This window comes from Corythoichthys intestinalis, chromosome 5 (genome assembly GCF_030265065.1).
Source record: "Corythoichthys intestinalis isolate RoL2023-P3 chromosome 5, ASM3026506v1, whole genome shotgun sequence".
In the NCBI taxonomy this organism is placed as follows: Eukaryota; Metazoa; Chordata; class Actinopteri; order Syngnathiformes; family Syngnathidae; genus Corythoichthys; species Corythoichthys intestinalis.
In genome coordinates, this window is record NC_080399.1 from 27,529,297 (window position 1) to 27,549,591 (window position 20,295).

Genomic DNA, 20,295 nt, shown 5'->3' on the forward strand with positions numbered 1-20,295 from the left:
TTCAGGATGAGAGAATTTATAAGGCAAAATACTTTTTTGAATGTGCAATAGAGAAGAATAGCTTCCCTTTCAAATGAGGCCAGGTCACTTCAATTTCGAGGTAGGTCACTGAAATCTCAAGGCGCCACGATACAATGACCAGAGGTGGGAAGGGTAGCCCAAAATTTTGCTCAAGTAAGAGTAGCGTTACTTCAAAATAATATTACTCAAGTAAAAGTAGTCATCCAAAAATTTACTCAAGTACAAGTAAAGTGTCTAGTGAAAAGAATACTAAAAAAAAAGAGTAACATTGTGATTAACTGCTTTTTTTTTTTAAACAATAGTATTTATTTTCTCTTAGCATAAACTCATCTATATGAACTGCTGTTATAATGATACTGTACAATAACCCATTACATAACCACATTAAGCCAAAGGGGGGAAAAAAAATCATTACATTCCAGCGAGAGGGGGAAAAAAAAGACAGAAATGAAGCATTATACATCCAAAGAGCATGTGTGCCCTCTATTGAACAAAATAGTTCCTAGTTTGAATAGTGAATATTTCCTTCATAGTTACTATTATGAAATCAAAATGATCATATCTCCGTTTTTCCGTGGTCAATAGGTGCTGCTCCAGACGTCGGTCGAAAAGCTTATGGCCCCTGCCTTCTCCAGCTTTTCTAAAACATGTTTCGTTACTTATTTTTTAGTACAGGGTAGTCGTCTCCTTAATGTATTTGTATTTATATGGTGTGAGCCATAAAAAGCAGGATTCCCACACTTTCAATGAACAGACAACAGTCATTTCGGTGATTTTGTTCGGACATCTGTCTCTTTTCGTCCCACTGCCCAGGGTTTGTTCCTGCGGTCCATCCCCAGTCATTGTACTCGACACTGAAATATTTTTCCCTGAAGCTCGTCTTGTGAACGACCGACAGTGCTGTCCTGCTCTTCACTTTTCAGATCTAGTTCAAATAGGAAGGGTAGAACTGACAACATGTTGGGAAAGCTAACGAGTGACACGCTGGAATTTCGGCAACGGGACCAGTGACGTCACGCACTGCGACGTAACAAGAATGGCGACCTATCACTTAAAATAATTTTACAAACTTTATTAAAACAAAAACATTAAGAGGGGTTTTAATATCCAATTATTATAACTCATACTAACATTTATCTTTTAAGAATTAGTTGTCTTAAAAACAGAGGATCCCTTTAAACCTTGTAGAGCATTAGTTAACTTGATGACTAAATACTATTTCTCTCTAATTTCACATTACAGAAAGTAGAATTTTACATTCCCTTATAACCAGTACAACTTTATTTTATAACACATTCTTGAACCACAGCTTGTTTTCACCCTCATACTTAGTCCGAAGCCAATACACTATATAACTAATAATTTGAAAATGCCACAGAACTTGTGTTGTTTCGTTAGCCATGCACTCTAAAAAAAATCCACTGGCTCTACTTAAAAAATTTGTTGTAACAATTTGCATTTAATTTTTTAAGTAAATTCAACTAAGCCATGATTAAGTACTTCCCTTATAAATTTTATAACTGGACTAACTCAATTAGTATAGTTGAACCATCATTATTTATTGTCCTCCACAAGCTTTATTGTGTAGAACCAACTCAATTTTTAAGTCCAAGTTTAAGCATTAATACAGTGCTTCTCAATTATTTTCTGTTACGCCCCCCCAAGGAAGACGTAAATGTTTCGCGCCCCCCCCAACTCTCTGCCGCCACTGTAAATAGTATCATTCGTCTATATTACTATTATAAGTACGCCTCAGCCTAACATTGTGTCCTTTTTTTTCTATTAAAGAAAAAAAGTAACATAGATCAACTTATAATAAAGTATAACTTTTTTAACATTGTGTTGCTTGTAACAGAAAAGACTTAACGCGCATCAATTTGCCTGAAGTTAAAAAAAAAAAAAAGTCACATCCAAACTGTAAAAATACACTCAAGGTACATTTTTGACCATTTGATACTGAAAAAGAAAATGTAATAAAATCAGTAAATAATAAATTCAAATTGATTAGAAACATTTACTCTTCAGGACAACATGCCAAAAAATTTGACCGAAAAAAAAACAAAACTGAATAGAAGGGGGGGGGGAAGTCTTTGGACAGAAGGAAAGTTTTTATTTTCGCTGATTCACCACAGTGCTCACTGGTTTACTGATATAACACTGACAAAGCGGGACGATTGTGACAATTGGCAATATTCGGCACATTTTCGCTGAAAAACAATCAAGCGGCTTATCAATGAGATTGAGGTCTAATGTCTTTAAGTGGCGTCTTAACTGATTTGGCTTCTCCGCTATAATCATTTTTAGACTCAGTAAACAGTGGTCTTTCCTCATTTCCCACTATATTAAAAGTCAAAGGCAAACGGCCCGAAAAAAGCACATTCTCGGCGGCCGAGGGAGAACCGTCGGTGAGGGCGGTGGTCGTGACGATCCCAAGCCGAAAACGGCACTTCTCGGCCGGACACGTGAGAACCGAAGAAGACAGTGGGTCGCTGCGTGAGTCCAGCTCTGCATGAGTCTCTTCCGTGTGCTCTTGCTTACTTCAAAAATACTGCACGCACTTTGAAAATGAGAGCGCCACTGCCACCCACGGAGTGGATGTGCAAGTACACTTTATTCTATCTAGTACGGCAAAAAAAAAAAAAAAAAAAAAAAAAGCATGTTCCCCGAGGTCACTCGCGCCCCCCCTGGCATCGCTCTGCGCCCCCCTGGGGGGGCGCGCCCCACCATTTGAGAAGTACTGCATTAATAAGAGGTAAAATTCCTTCATTTAGGTTGCTATAACTCCTTCATTTTAATTTCTCAACTCAAAAGTTGATGCAAAATGGTACTTAAATTTATTGAGTAAGACTAACTTATTTTTCTAAAATAAATTGGACATGGCAACTCCAGTTTTATTTGGAAAAAATATACATATTTCAAAACTCAAAAGAATGGACAAAATAAAAGTGCAGCGCAAAACCAATATAAACATCCTAAACATTGTCAACAGTTCACTTCAGGTGCAGGTATAAACGAAAAGTGTACTTCCAGTACTTTGATACACAGATATGGCACAACAACACACAGTGCAAAACAAATGTACAACAAAATGTTTGCAAATGTACAAACAATATAGGGTGATTGAAAAGTAACTCCTGTTTTAAGATAATTTATTTACATGTTGTAAACATTTTTGTAATTTTTTGAGTATGCTGCTTGATGTATGGCAATGAAATCTGTTTTCATTTTCTTTCTGACTGCAAATATTGTAAGGATGTTTCAAACCAGTTCAGCAGTTTCTGCAAAAGAAAAAAACGTTAGTCCACTTATATGATGCAAATACATAGTTGACCAACAGAAGAAAAGCAAGCTATCACAGGTGGGCAGCTATGTCCAGTGCAGCAGTCTTATAGTGATAACTTACTGTCTAAAACTTTCTGAACAGTTGACTGCAAATATTGCCAGGTTGTTTCAAACCAGTTTCTGCAAAAGACGGGGAAAAAAAGTTAGTCCCTTTATATGATGCAAATAGATTGTTGACCAACAGTTAAGAGGAAAAACAGGCGATCACTGCAGAATCAGCTGTTGCTCTAGTTTTATTTGCATAATATATTAACTGTTCAACTTTTACCGTAGTCTGGAGGTTGTCCGTAACCTACTACACAGTACACACTGTGGTAAAGAACTGCTGCACACTGCCACCACTGAGCAGAGAGCCGGAAAACATGGATGAATCACAGACAATTATTGCAAAATGTTGATACTCCCATTTTTTTTTTTAAAAATTGCAAAGCACTCCTTTCTCATCTATACAAATCTTTAAACAAAGTGGCTTTATTATTTTCAAACAACTTTGCATACCCTTTATTAACATCACTCAAACACTGTTTGACTCACTTAAAAAGGTAAGATCAATAATGGAGAACCCTTTTTGGACATTGCTTTCACAAACAACTCGCACAAACAAAAAATATGAACATTGACATTCTGTGTAATACTAGATAAATTCATTTGAATACCGATTTTCTGGATAAAACAAACAAACAAACAAACAAACAAACAAACGGATAGCCAATTTTGCCTATTCCATTAATTTTATTGTCAGGGGTAGCCTATTCAGTGTGGTGTTGTGATATCTGAAGTCGAGGATTATACGACTTAAACTTGCTAATTTAACAAAGAATATCTTTACGCACACACAAAACGACAATGTTCGCATATGTGCTAGTGGACTGATGGTTACTGTTGTACATAAAGTTCAGAAAATAAATAAAAAATATATTTACTCACCGAGAGAAGTTTATCCAAGGGTGAATTCGAGGTTCGTCCTAATTGCCGTTTTCTTCCACCTGTTGGCTGGCGCAAGCTCGAGGCAGAAAATGGCCAATTCTTTTCCCGTGGTAATATACACATGTGATGGGAATTTAGGAAGTTGCACCAACTTAATAATGGAATAGAAATTAAATTTCACTCACTTAATCTTTCCCTTTGTTACGTGAAAGCAGAAAAGCTTATTCAAAAACAATATACTTTTAAGTTAATACGTCTTTCTTAATATTTAATTTTGATTAACTCCATAAAAGAAGTTACCAACTTAATAAAACAATGAATAGTAAAAAAAAAGTCATTTTTATGTTGAGAAAGCTCATGTTTTCAAGTCATACCAACTAGCCTCATGAATCATTTTTTAGAGTGTGGTAAGTATGACTTTTACTCTCCAGGTTCGTGAAGTTCTTCCTTTGGGGTTATATTACACTCATTATTAATAGACAAGCTCCCTGACTTATTTAAAAGAGAGCTCTGTTGTGTTTGTTAAAGGCCGAGGACAAATGCTTCGCTATCTCCATATTTATGAGTGCGAAATGAATATGTGGACGACATCCAACAGCGGCACTGTGGATTAAATGAAAAGCAAGATCAATTATTCATACAGTGACCAGTTCAAGTTCCTCCACGGAGAGCACTTTGTTCCTGTCGCAACATTATTAAACGAATGTTCGGGCTTGATAAAATGAACGTACCTTTGCTCCAGTGTAATTACACTTTTATTAATGAGACGTTTTGCTTCCTTGCCTTTAAATCAAGGTGTCAGGTAGAAGCATCCACTTTGTGTAATGACCTTAACACACATCCTGGCGATTATGCGTCTTCGCTTTTGACGTGGAACAAAGCTCAGGTGGGATATTGCCATGATGGCTTTCGCTTTCAGGCAGTGACATGGCATCAAATAAACAGATGATGCTTAATGTCTGGTATAGCATATAAATTACTTCTGTATACTAGCTTTTAACACAACACAAACGTATACATCAGGTGCTAGACTACAAACTCGTCTTGCCTGCTATGGCTCTGATGTTAACGCAGAAGGTGATAAATTACCCGACTGAATTCATTCTTTGGCATTTGTTGGTATTTTTTCCTCCTCAATTGTTGCTTTACACATAACAGGGGGTAGGAGTGATGTGAGCTTTCAAATTTAGCACCTGTCTCGCCCACTTGAACTCAGCAGGAAAATTTCCTGCTCACCTTTGTTCCTTTACATTTCTTTTGAGCTTTATTCTGTGTTACCAACACCAATTTTTACTTTCAACAAAACAGGTAGTGAGAAGTGAATGTCGGGTGTCAGGCTTGACGAACAGGTAGTTAGGGTTCTCAACAAATCTTTTGCGTCTCTTCCAGGTAAAACTGAGTCGATTGTGTGAGCAAGACAAAATTTTGAAGGACTTGGAAGTGCGGATCAGCTCCCTAAAGCAGGATAAGGTGAGGGTTTGTTTGCGTTGAGCAGCCTTCCAATTTAGAAAGAATATATAACCTAAATGGCACACCAAACATTCAGGACAAGCTGGAGAGCGTGCTGGACGTGTCCCACCAGCAGATGGAGATGTTTCAGGAGCAGCCAGCCCATGTGAACAAGATCGCATACCAGCAGAGACTCTTGCAGGAAGACCTGGTCTCTATCAGGGCCCAGATTTCCCGACTATCTACGGTACAATTCAAGGGATTTTTCTTCCACACTTAACTTATCCGAGTATACCTTTCGGAACTTTTCTTTTTGCTACTGTGTTTACATAGTATTGTATTGCAGCTGACAGTTTTACATTTCTTGAATGAAGTGCTTTTGGAATGGATTGGGTCAGTCCTTTTTTTCCTACTTGTGGACACATCTAGTAAATTCCTCTTTAAGGTCTTTCATAAAATGTACTGTAGGTTTTTTAAATTCATTTTTATCTTCGTTTTAAATGTTTTTGTTCATTTATCATTTCAATAATTTTGCATTTTATCTCTTTTAAATTTGGAAAAGTATTTAAAATATGATAAATACTAAAGTAATACATTCAAAATACTGTTTTGATTCATTTGAAAATACATATTTTTTATATATGTACGATGGCCCTGAAGTGCAAAACACGGCAGCAAATCAAAAAACAAAACTCCAATTTCCAAAACAAAACGGCAAATCTAAAAACAAAACGGCAAATCAAAAAAACACAATGGCAAATTAAAAAAACAGTGACAAAGGGAAATTAAAAAACAACAACTTAATAATAGGTATAGGTAGTTATTAGGGGTGTGCCATCTTGGGCACCCCACGATTCGATTCGATTACGATTCAGGGTGCTACGATTTGATTATTGAACGATGATCACAGTATTGGCGATAATCACGGTTATCACGATTATCGATGCGTCCTGCAAATTAAGTAGCCAAACAAACATATGTCCATTATGTATTTGACATATCCTAATGATTCAACAGGAACGATGAATGGATTTTTTTTTTTTTTTTTTTTTTTTTTTACAAGAAAGTGCAAAAACATTTTAAAGGCAATACTTATTTGTCAACATGCTCATACAACACACAGCTGACCTTGAGATACTCTTTTTCACAAGAAGGTGCAAAAAAATTAGCTGTTTCAAAGGCAGTACTTATTTATCTCAACAAAACAATAAAATTTACACTGGTGGAATGAATTCCACATTTTCTGCAAACAAACAGTGTCTTTAGGAATAAGACAATAACCAATATACTGTTTTCTCAGATTTTTGTACTATTTCGCATTTTTGTAGTGTTACCGCTGTACTCAATCCTGGTTTTAAACGTTCTGCATCTGGAGTAACTTATGTACACCACCAAACAACGCACGACTTGACATGGAAATATATTTTAGCGAAGTCGCTAATTAGCGCAGCGCTTAGCGCTAACTAGTAACAACTCAAAAATAACAACAATAAAGGCTAAACAGTATAAGAGGGTTCTTGTACTCACCTCTGATAGACGTAGACGGGACTTAGCCAAATACTAGGGACTTTTTCCAATTAACATGACTTGAACCTACTGCTGGACAACTGAAAGGAGCAACGAACTATCTCTCTTCCCCTCTCACTCTAAAAAATATCTTACCGCAGAAGCGCGACCGCCGGGTCCCTGCCTGTCTCATACACAAATTTATTTTCCAGTCTTTTGAAAGGGACTAAATCTCTCGCTCAGTAACCGGCAGCATCCATCATAACGTTGTGCGTGCGTCCGTTAAAGGTGTCCGGGCGGCAGACGTGTCTTGAATTTCGTTCCGCTAGAAGCGGCTGTCATAAAGTTATTAGGGAAAATCATCGTTTTTTAAACCTTTATGAATCATAATCAAATCGTCACATATTGAATCGCGATGCATCTAATAATCGATTTTTTTGGCACTTTCTTAGTAGTTATCAGTCAAAAAGTACACTCATCACTGATTGAATGAATCTACCATTAAGGGTTGGTACTGATGAACTAGGAAGTTATTCCGCGTCTGGCGTGGGATTTGAAAATGGGCATTACCAAAGATGCAAACATGGCTGCTGCTATAAATGAATATTTTTATTCGGCACATACAGTAAATATGAAGTTCTTCATACGAATGTCCCCAGCGTACCGTTGCCACATTGAACGCACCAATAGGAAAGTCACACTGACACTCCATCGCGGCACCGGCAGTACTCCTAGTGACGCTACAATATAATATTTATTCATGTGAAAGAATATTTTTATACGAATAAAATCATTCATTTAAAGCAGAAGCTACGTTTGCATCTTTTGTAGTGCTCATTTTCAAATCCCACGCCAGTAGTAGAATAACTTCCTGGTTTATCAGTAGCTGCCATTTTTGTAGTCAGCGATGAAGGTACTTTTTCGACTGGTACCTACCTTTTCCACTTCTTTAATGTAATTTTTGTTCTGGAATTTGCTGTTTTGTTTTTTGTTTTGCAGTTGTGTTTTGGAAATTACAGTTTTGTTTTTTGATTTCCTTTGGTGTTGTGGACTTCAGGGCTACCGTATAAATGTTCTTTCAATTTGAGTTTATTATAAACAAATAAATAGTATTTTCTTATTGGAAGTAATTTTTCTAATTAACACAATAGATACTATATACTAAAATACTATTATTTTTCATATTTTTTCCATCAGTTTTTAAATGTTTTTCCCACAATTTGCTGCAGGAAATGACACAATCCTGGGTGGAGTATGGCTGGCTTGAGAATTCGGTAGAGCAGTTGAGGGCAGCGCTCCAGGCCCACATGAACCAAAGCGCCACCACACAGGTTAGGTCCGGTACTCTAAATGATGGCACAACAGCATACAAACACGTTAAAATAAAATTTATGATGTGTGTGTCTGCGTGCATTGGTTTCCGTGTACATTCTATGATGTAGCAAGAAAAGATGGAAATAAAGCGTGAGCTATGGAGGATCGAGGACGTGATGGCAGGACTCAGTGGCAGCAAAGCCAACTATAAAGTCACCATCGACTCTGTGCAGAACCCAGGTAGGTTGGAAGGAATCAACAATGAAGTGAAGAATTTCGTATTAACTGCTTGGCTGCCATTGACTGTTCTAAACGTCTTATCCATTTTGACTAGGAGAAGCTGGCAGCAAATAATTGCTAACAGTCCTTTTAATTTAAATTGATTGGACAGCTATCGTCTTCATCTGCAGGCGAAAAACAAGCGGCAACATTCCGTCTAGAAATATATATATATTTCCCCCCCTTTATTATTTTTCATTTTCATTTTTTTACCTTTTAAATACTTATTTTAAATAACCTTTTTTTTTTTGTAGTTTTTCAGTCAAATAGTTTTAATGTATTTCTCATTGTGTGAATATAATTTCCAGTTCTTCATGTTAAAAGTTTTTTTCTTTTTGCGCAAAAAGATCTTTATTTTTCTCTGCATTTTTCCAAATTTCCTTAAAAACTGTTTGAATATAAATTTGAGTACTTTTGTTAATCACTTGAATTTATTTCAAAATACTTTTCAAGTAGTTTTATGACAAAATATCTTTGTAAATCCTTGTTGTGTTCCTTTTAGAGAGGAAGTTAGTGCCTTGTGTGTCAGAGCCCAGCGTGCCTTCTTCCAGCTCCGATGTCCAGCCGCCTCCTCGTTCCACCATCCCAATCGTCTTCTCACAAACATTGCCTCACAACTTTGTGCCAAAGTGGGTAAGTAGAGTCATGCCTAATTGGGTCTGCACTACGTTGTTTTCCACAGAAGATGATTTCTTTTGTACTATTCTTTTTACTAAAATTGCAAATTTTTCAAACCATCTCAACTTCAGGACATATATGGAGTTATATAACGTTCCCAAAATTTGAGCATTTTTTTCAACAAGCACTAATGTGCTACTTCTAGCTGAAGGCTGGGAGCAGTTCGTATGTGATACCTGTTGTTTAACTGAGCACTACTGGTAATTAATTTGGAGGAAACGCAACCGGATCAATGGGAATTGACCCATGGAATTTTTGTAGGCGATATTTGGTCTCTTAAATTATTGCTGATATGCCGTATTATTGTCAATTTTTTAAAAACCAATCCAATAACTAATGTAGTGACAATACATCCTTATATATCACCCATTTAAATGCAATAAATAGTTATAAATTGTCCTAAATAAAACAAAGACTATTAAAAATAATAAATATGAAAAAAAAACAAAAAACACAATGCATAATGAGTCATTTGAAAGCTAGCTAAATGTAGAATATTAAATAGGTGAGAAACCCAACGCCATTTTTGTTCTCTGCCAATTAGAGCATCAAAATTGTTTATTTAATCCAAAATGACTGTCATCTTTTCCTGCAAAGTGTGCATTTTAGCAAATTTGAAGCCAAATTATTCATTGCCAATCAGATTTTTCATAATGGGTGTCATTTTGAAACTATACTTAGTGTAGAATGGGAACATGTATTACCTGTTGAACAAAATGTGCTTTTATTTTGAAATGTCCGCCGGAAGTGTGTTCGCTAAGCTGCTAACCGTGAGCTTTACAAAAAAAATGCACTTGTCTTCAATTTTTGTTATCCATGTGGTGTCAGTTCTTCAAATGCTGTAAACCAGCGAGTTTTCATGTTTGAAGTGTCACCTTTTAACTGCAAATTTGCGTTTTTGAGAAGACAGCCAACTTTTTCTTGCAGGCTGAAGTGGTTAGTACATGCTTTCTTTCCATTAGCCTCAATGCAGCAATGCTAACGTTTTACACTGTTTAATACTGATGTGTATTCTTATTTTGTATGTCTGAGCTTTAATTCTACGGTGTGTTGATGACCAATAAACATCTGTGAAAGGAACTGGAACTGATATGCAATCAACACCCACGTGTGCCAGTGCACGGAGCACACGCAAACACATGCACGCAATCAATCGCAGCCGGGAAATTGAAAGACCTCATTTTTATTTACCGTGCAGTAAATAAACTTATTGTATATCGCAATAGGCTTATCGAGTTCCATGACGATGGGTTTCGAACATACAGGCAACAATACACTCGAAGCATGCGCATGCCCTCCATTGGCTAATGTACACTGCTGGCCAAAAGTATTAGCACCCCTGAAATTCTGTCAGGTAATGCTCAATTTCTCCCATAAAATGATTCCAATTACAAATGCTTTGGTAGTAATATCGTCATTTATTTTGCTCGCAATGAAAAAACACAAAAGAGAATGAAAAAAAAAAAAAATCATTATCATTTTACTCAAAACTCCCAAAAATGGCCCGGACAAAAGTATTGGCACCCTCAGCCTAATACTTGGCAGCACAACGTTTAGACAAAATAACTGCGAACAACTGCTTCCGGTATCCCTCAATGAGTTTCTTACAATGCTCCGCTGGAATTTTAGACTATTCTTCCTTGGCCAACTGCTCCAGGTCTCTGATATTTGAAGGGTGCCTTCTCCAAACTGCCATTTCATATCTCCCCACAGATGTTCTATGGGATTCATTGCTCGCTGCTTTAGAAGTCTCCAGTGCTTTCTCTCAAACAATTTTCTAGTGCTTTTTATGAAGTGTGTTTTGGGTCATTGTTCTGCTGGAAGACCCATGACCTCTGAGGGAGACCCAGCTTTCTCACACTGGGCCCTACATTATCCTGCAAAATTTGTTGGTTGTCTTCAGACTTCATAATGCCATGCACACTGTCAAGCAGTGCCAAAGGCAGCAAAGCAACCCCAAAACATCAGGGAACCTCTGCCATGTTTGACTGTGGGAACAGTGTTCTTTTCTTTGAAGGCCTTGTTTTTTTCCCCTGTAAACTCTTATGTCGATGCCTTTTCCCAAAAAGCTCTACGTTTGTCTCATCTGACCAGAGAACATTGTTCCAAAACGTTTTTGGCTTTCTCTGGTAAGTTTTGGCAAACTCCAGCCTGGCTTTTTTATGTCTTTGGGTCAGAAGTGGACTCTTCCTGGGTATCCTACCATAAAGTCCCTTTTCATTCAGACGCTGACGGATAGTACGGGTTGACACTGCTGTACCCTCGGACTGCAGCAAAGGTTGAACTTTGGATGTTAGTCGAGGTTCTTTGTCCACCATCCGCACAATCTTTCGTTAAAATCTCTCGTCAATTTTTCCTTTCCTTCCACATCTAGGGAGACTAGCCACAGTGTTGTGGGGTTTACACTTATTGATGACACTGTGCACCGTTGACACAGGAACATTCAGGTCTTTGGAGATGGATTTGTAGCCTTGAGATTGCCCATGCTTCCTCACAATTTTGCTTCTCAAGTCCTCAGACAATTCTTTGGTCTTCTTTTCTCCATGGTCAATGTGGTACACACAAGGACACAGGACAAAGTCAACTTTAATCCATTGTAACTCGCTGCAGGTGTGATTTATTTATTGCCAACACCTGTTATGTGCCACATTTAAGTAACAAGTGCTGTTAATTACACAAATTAGAGAAGCATCACATGATTTTTCAAAGGGTCCCAATATTTTTTTTCGGCCCATTTTTGGAGTTTTGTGTAAAATGATAATGATCCCCCCCCCCCATTCTCTTTTGTGATTTTGCATTGTGAGCAGAATAAATGAAGATATTACTACCAAAGCATTTGTAATTGCAATCATTTTCTGGGAGAAATTGAACATCATCTCACAGAATTGCAGGGGTGCCAATACTTTTGGCCAACAGTGTATGACCTATAGGCAACAATAATTCTGCAATTATTTAATAAGCTCTAATCCCAAATAAAAAATCTGGCTCTGAGTATCGATGCCTATACATTCCCAGAACGTATCTACCAAATTTCATTCTGATTTGTGTATGAATAACTAAGGAACTGATGAAAATGATAGTGTAAACAGCAACAACCTGGACTTGACGGGCATAATAAATGTTTGATAGTTAGGACTGCTTAACTCATTGACTTGTGGTAGCTAAAATTTACTAAACTATTCTTTTTGGGACGTACCCAGGCAGAGGATGACGCGCCGCCCCGACCTCCACTCCCTCGCCTGTACGACTACGAGGAGACGCCGCCTGCTGTGCCTCCGTTGCCCAAAGAAGCTTCGGCGGTCATCCGCCACACGTCGGTGCGAGGCCTCAAGCGGCAGTCTGATGAGAGGAAGCGAGACCGAGAGGGCGGACACTATGTTCTCAATGGGGATTGTAAGGTATGCTCACACAAAATTATTACCTTTTTCTCTTCTACAACATTACATTTTTTAAAATCATTCAGTGCCATTGATTATGATAGATGTCCAATCATGTGGCTCTTTTCATCTGTGATTTAAATTTGGGAAGCCATTTGTTCATTCGCTGCCGCCATCACAGCTCAAATGGACAGGACATCTATCGCCGTCAATGGCAGCAAATAAGTTAATTTTTGTTTAATTGCAGACTGACTTGCGTTCGTTCCTGAGTGAACCCGAGCTACCAGCCATCACTCACCAAAATACTGACACGGAGTACTACTATCCTGACCATAAAAGTATTGTTACTCTTCCACTATTTGAGTATCAGCGACTTTTTCAACACTATCGTTGTATCTTCATTTATTTTGGTCATGTTCTTTACGTCAGGTCTGTCGGGCGCTTCGTGGCTGACGACGAACCAGTCAGATGCCGTGTCGTCCTTCGTAACGTTGAGGAGATGCCCTGGCACCACCGGGGACCGGGTATTTATTATCCTATATTTATAACCCTGTTTATTGCTGTGTTGTTGTCATTGTTTGTGTCTCACTAGGAGCGACCCAAGAGTGCCCTGGATTGTTTATCCTCCGAGTACCTAGGTGGTACGGCCCCTCCCCAGCGTAGCGGTCGGATGAGCGCCGAGGAGCAGCTGGAGCGAATGAAGCGCCACCAGAGGGCGTTAGTGCGCGATCGCAAAAGGAACCTCAGCCAGGGCGAACGCTCGAGCGCCCCGCCGCCCGCCCCCGTACGTTACCTCCACCCCGTGAGGGCAACGGCCCCTGCGCCTCCTCGCAGAAGCCAGCCACATAGTAACCTAGCAGGGATGCTAACGCGCTAGCCGCATGAACTAACAAGCTACAAGCTAGCTTGGTTAATGCTTTATGAACAACAAAAAAGGGGAGGGGCTCAGAATGAGCCTTGTTGGACTCCACTGACCGGATGCTGAATGTGAACTAGAGAGAAACCAAGGCGTTTATTTATTTACTGAGGGATATTTTCAGTATATATCACAGTACAGTTGGCTGTATATACACATAGGAATATATTTTGTAGAGATTTGGTATATAGATATAGATCATCTAAAGGCCATAGCTGGTATGGTGTATCAGGTTGGGAAGAAAATGCTGGTGGCACAAGATTGTACACTTACCCCGCGTTCTTTTGCTCAAAATCTAAGTGCCTTTTTTCACTTAATCTGTATTTGCCTTGATCCCAAATTCCTCGTTATTTCAATGCGTTTTTGTTTTATTCTTTTAAGTCGTTTTATGTTTATAATAACTGTATTCCTTTCTCATTTGAGGGTTGGAGTAACTAAAATTTACTATTCTACTACACTCGCACAGCAACTGTTTTATCAATTAATTAATTAATTAATTACTCTAGTGAACGATGCGACAAAGGCTATGACTGCGAAACGACAAACCGCTAAAAGACAATCATAATCGCTAAAGAAAATAGAGACTGCAATTTCATCACCTTCTAGGACATAGACCCTTAAAAGAATATTTTTTATTCATCCTATTTTTGCCACCAAAAACGAAATAGTTTTATGCCATTATTTTTTTAAAGAATCAACATAATTTGTGATCGGTTGTTGTTCACGAGCCACTTTGCTATGAAGTTATGCCGAGTAATGGTCGCGATAAAAGAAATGCAATAATACAAATTATATATATATTGTATATAAGAGGTGGGAGCAAATAACAAGTGGGAAACAAAGAAAAACCAGGTAAAGTAGACTCAAGACTATATGGCTAGCTGTATTTCTCTGGGACCTTTCAGAATTCTAGTATTTTGTGTTTTTAAAAGTACTCGAGATGTCAACATGGGCCAAAAATGCCCCTGCCTTCATTTCTGTTCAGTACATGACATTAGTGTTGAGGAGCCGCATGCTTTGAAGGCCGCCTTAAAATGGTTGATGATGTCATAACTACGCACATGAGTTGTGAAAAGACAACTTGAAAAAGTACTTAAATTTGTAAGTACAGCTTTAAAATATGCTAACCTTCTCATTTTTGTTGATAATGCTAACATAGAGGCGTTTAACCATGGACTGTAATAAAGTTACACACATTCACGGTACGAAAATGTTGCTATATAAGTGAATTAGCAAATTTCGTATTGTCACGTGAAAAATTCTGTTTACTAAGTGATATTTCGGTACGAAAATGATGAAAAAGTACATGACTATTAAGGTCAAATCGCAAAATATTACATGAGGTCATTATTTTTGAAAACTAAATTATGCAGAAAAAGTTCATATGGAACAAAAAATATAACATTGTAATTTTACAAAATAAAGTTGTGATTCTGTTTGGAAAAAAGTTATTTTTTTAAATAAAAAAATCTAGTGTTTATTGTACGTGAATTACATTTTATGGTTACAAGGAGAAAGTCCAAATTTTGAGAATTAAGAGTAATCTCACAGTATTAAATATCTGAAGTTGAAGTATTGCAAAGACAAAGTCAATATGCACATAAAGTGAAAAATTTGTTGCCAGCAAAAAGCCAGAATTTTACAGGACAAAACGGGATATTATCATGCTTGGATTATTCTTTTTAAATGCAAAAAGTTATGTTCCCAAAATTAAGTCACAACTTTAAAAAGCTGCCAAGTGGAAAATAGTTGCAATATTAAATATTAAAACTATATAACAAAAAAGTGAAATATTTTAACTTTTTTTGTCAAAATGTTAATATGGAAATACTGTATTGTTGTGATTTTAAGAAATAAATGTCATAATGTTCAAGAACCAATAGATGACAAGATGAATAAATGAAAACATTACGCTAAATATGAAACGTTACGCTGCCACGTAATCTGAATAAAGTGAAGTTGTAAAAATTCTTATTTTATGTCTCAGTGAAATACGGTATTACAAGAAAAAGTCACACAAAGCAACACTAGGTAACTTTTCAACCTTTATAAAATATTTTCATTACATTTGTGATATTTTGACCGACAAATAGTTGAATGACACCTCTTATATATCTTGAGGGTTCTGGATCGCTTTCACCAGCACTAAATAACTTTGAGGTTCCTGCCACCCAAAAAAAAAAAAAAACTACAAATCTGCTGACTGCTTTACGGCATACGAGACAAAAAGTTTTGTCTCAGGTGGAAAAAAGGGTACTAGGGATAAAAGGATACTCATGAATAAACATTGGCCCGGCTTTCACTCGCTGGCGTGACACCCAGCCCCCCTCAAACCGAACTCGCTGACAAGTTCAGGTGGGGTCGGATGGTTAGCCACACGGTTGCTAACCGTCATATGCTATTGTTTAGCCACAACTGGATTCATTGCCTTATTACTATCCATCCTGCACACAACCGCTGGAAAAAGAAATGTCGTTTAATCCATCTGCAGGCGACTGGGAGATCGTGATTTTACGACACTGTGTGTGCTGGTCCTCATGGGAAACGCAGTTTTCCTTAAGGCAAAACACTACCGCTTTTGTCCACCGGCATCACTAAAATCGACCACATTTGAAAAGTTACCTGTTGTTGCTTTAACATAAAAAGAATGGACAACCTGTGAAAAAGGCATAATCTTAAGATGAATTAATAACGATGTTAAATGAATAGATATTAAATATTATGGAAAAGTATTTTAATGTTAAATGAATTGAGGCTAATTTTAGAAGAAAATAAAGCTGGCTGGCTGACAGCTACTTGTTAGGTTGCAGCCTTGGAATCGTGACATAGTCGACACTTGCTGGTATACCCAATTGTTGTCTATCAATAATCCATTCTGTAGTTTTCATGGCAATTTCTGAATATAAACTGTGACATCTCAGCAGTAAAATAACTCCACACCGTGCTTGTTGATTTTTTTTGTTTTGTTCTACTGGAGGGGGCCCTTTGGCTCAATTAGATGCTTCGTAGAGACGTGCTGTGAAGCTCTACCTAACTGTGTGTCACCCAGAAGCAACTCTTTGTAGACATTTGCACTCATCAATAAAGAGTGTCTTGGTTCCCAGGCACGCGGTTTTCCTTGTTTGTGTCGCGTGGGCTTTGGCCCGCGTGGTTCTGCATGCTCTCCGCCTCCCTTCCCCTGCTCTCCTTCTCTTTGTCACTTCTTCCCCAAATGCAAGCCCAGAAGTGGCCAGCTGCTGCCAGCTGCACCCGGAGGACGCATTGCATGGCTTTGGATGATTACTCACACAAGTACAACACACACTACACTACACACACTCATTGGTTCTAATTATAAGACACTAATCATGTGCCTGCCTAATGAGACTCGAATCCACAGATTTATTTATTAATCCGCTATGATGATTTGTGGCTGTGTAGAAGTATAACTCACTTTTTTACAACTTGTTCTTGTCTCCACCGTCTATGTATGTTTACATATCAATTAGCATTAACATGATACACATCAGAATGTTTACTGTAATGTTTTTTTCTTGCTCCACAGCCAATATAAGAAAGTATATTACATATGTACTATGATAAGAATAAAACTCCATATAATAAAATGGCAAATTATAGAATTTGTCACATAATAATTAATTCCTGGATTTATATGAAAAGTACAGAATCATGTTTTCTTTAGGAAAAAAACAAAAAACAAAATCCTATAATTATTAGAAATGCCCAAAGATAATCCTTAGGTATAAGACCATAGACCACATAAAACAATGCATACATTATTTAATGTAGTATGTAAGAATTAAAACTATGTTAAACTAAACATTTACCCTTATTTTCGCACTATAAGGTGCACCAGACTATAAGCCACCACCCCCCAAATTTGACACGAAAATGTGATTTGTTCATGGATAAGCAGCACTGGACAATAAGCCGCAGCTTTCCTCAGTGTATTATGGGATATTTACACCAAAAGACATGAAACGGTAACACTTTATTTGACAGCGGCATCATACCACTGTCAAATGAACCATAATTCATTGCTTCAAGAAGCTTCAGTTGGCCATCACTACTCCCTTGGGAGAGACAATCAACCTTCTGCTGCCACCTGCTGTCAACATTGTTGCTGTCCAACATGCCTCCTAGTATGCATTGCAGCACTACAGATTTAAATAACAAACTCATGTTCTGTGCTAATTATTTCTTCAGTTACTGTTCCAGTCGATTCATTAATTGCTTGTTATGGTATTTGGTAACACTTTATTTGACAGTGGTACCCTAAGACTGTCTTTAAACAATCATAATTATGACACGATACTGTCATGAGCATTAATGAATGCTTATAACAGATGTCATTTAGTGTTATATGGCAAATTATCTCACTTTTGAATGGATGTACAAGATCCAAGCTGGACATAATTGGAGCTAGTGAAGTAATTTGCCCAATTACATTTAATGACATCTTCCATAAGCATTCAGTAATGGCCATGGATGGTAGTGTCATGTCATAATTTTGACAGTCTTATGACACCGCTGTCAAATAAAGTGTTACCTATTAACCCAAATAAATTAACAAATAAGCCGCACTGAACTATAAGCCGCAGGATTGAAAATGAAGGAAAAAAGATGCGGCTTATAGTCAGAACATTACAGTAAGCCAATGCTAAAATGGTGTTTATTTCATGCCAGGCAGATTTCTCAATGAAATACATAAAAATTTTCAAATAATCCTTTATTAATAGTTTTATTTTCCCCTGTAATAAAAACATTTTTTTGATTTTGTGATGTGATTAATTGGACATTAGAGCATTTGAGTGTTTCATACATATGCATATTTGTTGTACAATACCTTTTTTTTTTTTTTTTTTTTTTAGTAGTAGTAGTAGTAAAACATGTTATTTACTGCATTTTTCAGTCTTTAAAGTGCACTTAGAATTGTTTACTTTTCCCCAAAATTGAGAGCGCCTAACAATCCAGTGCGCATTATGTATGAATTCTAGTTGTGCTTAATGACCTCAAACCTGTTTTTTGTAGCGTAAATGTATAATACTTCCCAGTAAAGTCCTCAAGACACACATTCATCAAACCCATGAATAAAATATGATTAAATAAAACTATACATAAAAGATGAACAAATGTCAATTGCAGTACAGAACATCGATGCACTGATGGGCCTTATAATCGAAAGCACTTTAAACATAAGAAATCAATTCATTAGTAGTGCGCCTTTATAATGTAGACGAGACAAAGTATGTAAAAGAAAAATACGGTAAATGTAATGTGTTAAAAAATATCTAAAATATACTGTATAATGATTTTGAAAAGAGACTTTCGCCCTAATCTCACTGTTGTGATTTTACAAAATCAACACCAAACCATAATGAAATACAAGTTAAGTATAGATTGAGTATAATTTTGTGTCTTTTTTGCATTCATGAAATTGAGCCTCGTGTTCCTGCATCGCACAGGTGTTTGATTGGCAGGAAGAGCGTCCCAGGGCCGAAGGTCAAAGCGATGAAGGTCACAAAGAGGGAGAAGGACAGTGGGTCACGGCCAAAGCCATTCTGATCCGAGAAGCGGACGTGGAGCCTCTAGACTACGACTTTGACATCAGCAGAGAGGTCAGATGAGGCACTCGACGACCTTGCCGTTGGTGAGGATCATGATGAGGACGATCCTCCATCTTGTGACTTTCAGCTCTCCAAGCCACAGAAGGTTTCCATTCCGGAGCGTTATGTGGAGTCTGATCCGGAGGAGCCTCTGAGCCCGGAGGAAGAGGAGGAGCGAAGTCGACGCACAGAACGTATCAGGAAACTCCTCAGCAAGTCCAAGTAAGCACGCAGAAGTAGTACTGCAGCACTAATGTGACAAGGATGATAATGTTCTTTTAGCGCATTCGTTGCCAACTAAGTGATAAAGTACACATGAAGTGATACAGCATAAAAATGTGTATTTGTAATTTTCATTGATACATTGATGTTCACAGTGCTCAGAATTTGCAGTCGGCATCATTGGACTTTAGCGAGCTTGACTCGGTTCTCCAACAGCAGGAGAAGATCATGAATGTGTCGCAGGCCCTCGCTTCACAGGCGTCAAGGAAGAGCAAATTGGTGGCAGGTTTGTACTGACTAGCATGTATTTCCTATCCTATAGACCAGTAATCCCCAATTACCGGGCCGGGGACCTGTACCGTTCTGTGGTGCATTTGCTGCCGGGCCGCAGCAAAATAATAAATCATTTGGTAACGACCGCATTCCGGCCTGTGCCTCTTGACAGCTCAGTATGCCTGTCAACTGTACTGACTAATCCGAGTAGAGGTTTGTGTACGTCGCCCTGAAGTGGTTGGCCGCCATGACTGGGGTGTTTTCACACCTACTAGTATAGACCTCAATCACGTGACGTCACAACTCCGCCCCCCTGGCTGGTGCCACCATATTGTCCGTCACCTCATCGTGTTTACATAATACCGCTACGTACATTCCTCCTATT

At 37.9% G+C, this 20,295-nt stretch overlaps 1 protein-coding gene across 1 annotated transcript in view; it reads left to right on the top strand.

Moving 5' to 3' along the window:
• Nucleotides 1-20,295, top strand: part of LOC130915883 (pleckstrin homology domain-containing family A member 7-like) — a 162,126-nt gene that overhangs the window by 137,821 nt on the left and 4,010 nt on the right. The window contains exons 16-27 of the mRNA XM_057836055.1: nucleotides 5,680-5,760; nucleotides 5,837-5,986; nucleotides 8,475-8,576; nucleotides 8,688-8,799; nucleotides 9,341-9,471; nucleotides 12,717-12,914; nucleotides 13,141-13,231; nucleotides 13,323-13,417; nucleotides 13,486-13,677; nucleotides 19,275-19,427; nucleotides 19,504-19,637; nucleotides 19,793-19,923. Of these exons, the coding sequence (XP_057692038.1) occupies nucleotides 5,680-5,760; nucleotides 5,837-5,986; nucleotides 8,475-8,576; nucleotides 8,688-8,799; nucleotides 9,341-9,471; nucleotides 12,717-12,914; nucleotides 13,141-13,231; nucleotides 13,323-13,417; nucleotides 13,486-13,677; nucleotides 19,275-19,427; nucleotides 19,504-19,637; nucleotides 19,793-19,923 (1,570 nt within the window). The remainder of the gene's footprint in view (nucleotides 1-5,679; nucleotides 5,761-5,836; nucleotides 5,987-8,474; nucleotides 8,577-8,687; nucleotides 8,800-9,340; nucleotides 9,472-12,716; nucleotides 12,915-13,140; nucleotides 13,232-13,322; nucleotides 13,418-13,485; nucleotides 13,678-19,274; nucleotides 19,428-19,503; nucleotides 19,638-19,792; nucleotides 19,924-20,295) is intronic.